Raw genomic sequence first — 3816 nt, 5'->3', positions numbered from 1 at the left:
AAGCTTTGAGGATGCAACCACAAATGCTGCCTCAGCTAACTTGCCTTAGCAGGAAGAGCATTAAAATAATGCAACGAGAAAGAAAGATCTCTGCGGTACAGCACCACAGTGATGGGAATTTCTGTCAGCCCCCTTGCCCCCTCCAGTTTTCAAACTAAAGCCCCCCTCCTTCAGACACAGGAAAAAAAATCACCTGCCCAGTAATTGTTATCTGAAAAGAGTGCACTTTGGCATAGAGAGTGACAGGTCGACATGACACTCATATATATAGAGGCTAAGTCACCGGTGCTTCTCACCAACTACTGTTCACATTTCCTGGGAAGGAGAGACGGTAAGAACAATGGTCTTGTTACCCTTGCCTAGTATGAAAAATGCTAACAGCAAGAATAGCAATGCATGCATTCTAGAGCACCTGCTGAGTGTTGCATGAAAACAGTTAAGTGAAAGGCTCAATATGTTCTTTTTCTCAGCACTGGGTAAACTTAAGTCTGCTCTGAATCAACAGCCTGTGCTTTCAGTAATGATTCGATAGAAAAAAAGTCATTCAAAGGTTCATGCAAAGTACCAAACAAATAGTAATCAACCACCAGCAATCTACCTCTCTGCACAATCAGCAAAAACACACAGATAGCCTTTGCACAATTGTGTAATCAATATTGTCAATAATGTTTATCTATGTTCTTATATGCTGTCATCTGTAGTTGTTTACACAACGTGTCAACATTGGTACTGCATTGCAGAAAGCTGATGTAGTATTTCAGACAGTTTAAAATAATGTGCTTCGATGCCAGTGGTCCTATCATTTGCGCTTTAGTGCCATAGGGCACCGTGAATATTTTGCGTTTACAGTGTGTCTTCTATCAAATGCTCTTGCGCAGAGCAACTTGCAGAAGCGCACACAAGACATTTAGGCTGAGAGCAAAGACGACACAAAATTATAAGCATCACGATCACAAGTGACAAGTGTTAAGTTTTGTCCTGCTGTCATCTCGTGCAATTTCAAACACCACCTACATGGCGATACGATGCTCTTGGAACTGTGTAAGTGAAGTTAAACAGGGTTACTGAATCATGCAACATGGCCAAGAAATGCCAAATAGGACCCTGGAGGCTGAAAAGTGCTGTTTCTGTAAGAAAAAACTAAAAAATTAATCACCAACGCAACAAAGTTGACTTGATTCCGAAAGAGAGAGCCTGACACCTTGTGGACAAGTATATGATTGCATGTTATTTTCTCTCTAACTCTAATTGGTCTGTCATATTCTTATTTACAGAACCCAAAGGTCACAATGAACAAGCTTCTGGTCATCACCGTGCTCATAGCTCTCTTCTCCTTCGGTAAATATACATTCACTAGGTTTGCTTTCTAAGTGACACTTCAAAATTCTGGTGGAATAGACCAGGTCGTGTTTAATTTGAAATCCACCTGTAAGCACTTGTGTACAGTAACTGGGTGTAGGCTTTTCCATAGTTTGAATAGTCCTAAGTAATTAAACATTTTCATTATTCTTTTGCTTATGCAGAGCAGCCTGCAGAGAATGCAGGTTTATACAATAATACAGGTATACAGTAGGATACTACTGACTGAAGCTTTTCAACATTTAACTCTTTGCTCAAGAGAACAACCATAATTCAACACTGGAACCCTCCAGTGAAAGATTCACTAATCACTCATGTCAGTCAGTTAGTACACTTAAAGTTGTGTGAAAGCATTTTTGGGATCATTCTACATACATGTATATGTGACAGTGAGACATCAAGAGAGAGACTGAGAGTCAGAGAGTGGGACAGAGACAGACAGGGACAGGCAGAGAGAGCAAAAAAAACAGAGAAACAGAGTTAGAATAGGCATTGCATGATGGGAATAAATAGGCTGAGCTCAATAAAAAGCCTTGTGATGAGACACAAGCGGCAGTGTGTCACTACCTGTGGAAATCTCCTCCCCTTCCAGGCGCACAGGGCTTCCGTGTGCCAAGGCAGGCTGAGGAGGAGGAGGTAGTTGCCGGGGCGCCCGAGGAGGTGGTTGCTGAGGAGACGGTTGTGGGGGTGCCCGAGGAGGTGGTTGCTGAGGAGGCGGCTGCCGAGGTGCACGAGGAGGTAGTTGCCGAGGCGCACGAGGAAGTTGCTCCCGAAGAACCCGCTCCAGAGGAACCCGTCCCCGAGGAACCCGTTCCCGAGGAACCCGTCGCCGAGGTCGCCCCTGAGGAACACGCTCCCGAAGCTGTGCCAGATGTAGTCGCACCCGAAGAGCCTGAAGGACCCGGACCCTTCACCATGGCCTTCGACGCCATTCGCCACGCCTGGGACACCTCTGTGGACACAGCCCACGGCTGGCTGGAGACCGTCAGGGGCCTGAAGCTGGAGGAGAAGGCCAAGTAAGCCCTACCGAGACAGTAACGTTCTGCTCTGATGCGTCTGCCTGCCTCACATCACGCAGACTGATCATTACTAAGAACAAGGTGTTCACTGGGCTCGTTGACACCTACACCCAATGATAATCACACCAATTGGAATGGACACCATACACAAAAATGCAGTATAAGATATGCAGGTGAACACAGACAGACTGACCAGTAGTGAAGCATCAGGACTAGAATCAGATGAACACAGGTGCCTGCGATTGAGTTTTTTTAGCAGACTTGTAGGCAGACAAGCTGCCATTCCAGCCAAAGGCCAGGGGTGAGGAGAGTCCGTAGAACGAGACAAGTCTGGAGCACTGACTCTGTTGTACTAATGGTCCACTGGTCATGGCAGTCAGGGAAATTCTCTAGCTGTGAGTAACCATCCTGTTCTGTGTCTGTGTGTGTTTCGCTCCTCAGGAGCCTGTACGAGGACACCGCCAACGCCGTGACCACCTACTCAGGCATCCTGCACGACCAGATGTACCACCTCATCTACTCCCAGTAAATCCGGCACCACCCTCCCCACCATGTGGCGCTACCTCAGCCCGTTCCCCCCAAGAGCCTTCCTCCTGTCTGCGCGCTACGCCTCAGACGACACGCACTTCAGACTCTGTCCCGCCCACACAGACACAACGCTCCACCCGAAACACCCTCCCCCACCCCCCCCCCCCCACCCCCCCGACACCAGGACAAGGGTCCGGCCAACAGTGGCCCCCTCATCCTCCCCTGACAGCAAGTCGATGTGCCACGCCTTTACCCACACCGGAGACGAGCCAAACCTCAAACACCACAGTACGCTACACCACAGAGAAATCTAGCACTCAATGGTACAGCAAGCTTTACCAAACCACCATAGTAGCTTGGTCAACAAACCACAGAATACAAACGATTAACAGTTTGACAATACAATGGAGAGGAGCAAAGGAATGTGCACCACAATGGTGTAACCCTCACCTCTGAACAATAGAACATGTGGACATGACAGCTCAGGTCTATGCCACTTTCCTGGAGAGAAGATTATTTTTGTGTCACAGTTGATTCCTAAAAAATTATCCATGCAAGAATTTATTGAAATAAAACCACGCATTTGTAGAAATACTGGCTGTGTATACTGTGATGGAATTATCTGTTACCCCACACACACACACACACACACACACACACACACACATACACACATGCGCGCGCGCACACACACACACACACACACAAGGTTGCACAGTGGAATACAAGGGTATTCTCAAATATTCTTTAACAAACAAAATCAGGATTACTTTCAAAGCAAAAAGTGTGAACATTTATATTAATTTTCATACATTTTAATGATTCCATTGGCATATATAAAACTACATATTTACAAATGATGCATTTACAATATTCACGACATACAACATACATAAGTGCACAAAATATA

General features: G+C 46.1%; 1 protein-coding gene across 1 annotated transcript; it reads left to right on the top strand.

Annotated features, from left to right (window-relative positions):
* Positions 1 to 252: 252 nt before the first annotated feature.
* apoc2 (apolipoprotein C-II) lies at positions 253 to 3500 on the top strand. Its single transcript, XM_036537960.1, has 4 exons — positions 253 to 331; positions 1275 to 1338; positions 1952 to 2375; positions 2820 to 3500. Exons 2-4 carry the CDS (start codon positions 1290 to 1292, stop codon positions 2905 to 2907), a joined length of 561 nt encoding a protein of 186 aa, XP_036393853.1. The 5' UTR covers positions 253 to 331; positions 1275 to 1289; the 3' UTR covers positions 2908 to 3500.
* Positions 3501 to 3816: the final 316 nt, after the last annotated feature.

This window comes from Megalops cyprinoides, chromosome 10 (assembly GCF_013368585.1).
Source record: "Megalops cyprinoides isolate fMegCyp1 chromosome 10, fMegCyp1.pri, whole genome shotgun sequence".
In the NCBI taxonomy this organism is placed as follows: domain Eukaryota; kingdom Metazoa; phylum Chordata; class Actinopteri; order Elopiformes; family Megalopidae; genus Megalops; species Megalops cyprinoides.
This window is presented reverse-complemented; position numbering and strand designations above follow the sequence as displayed.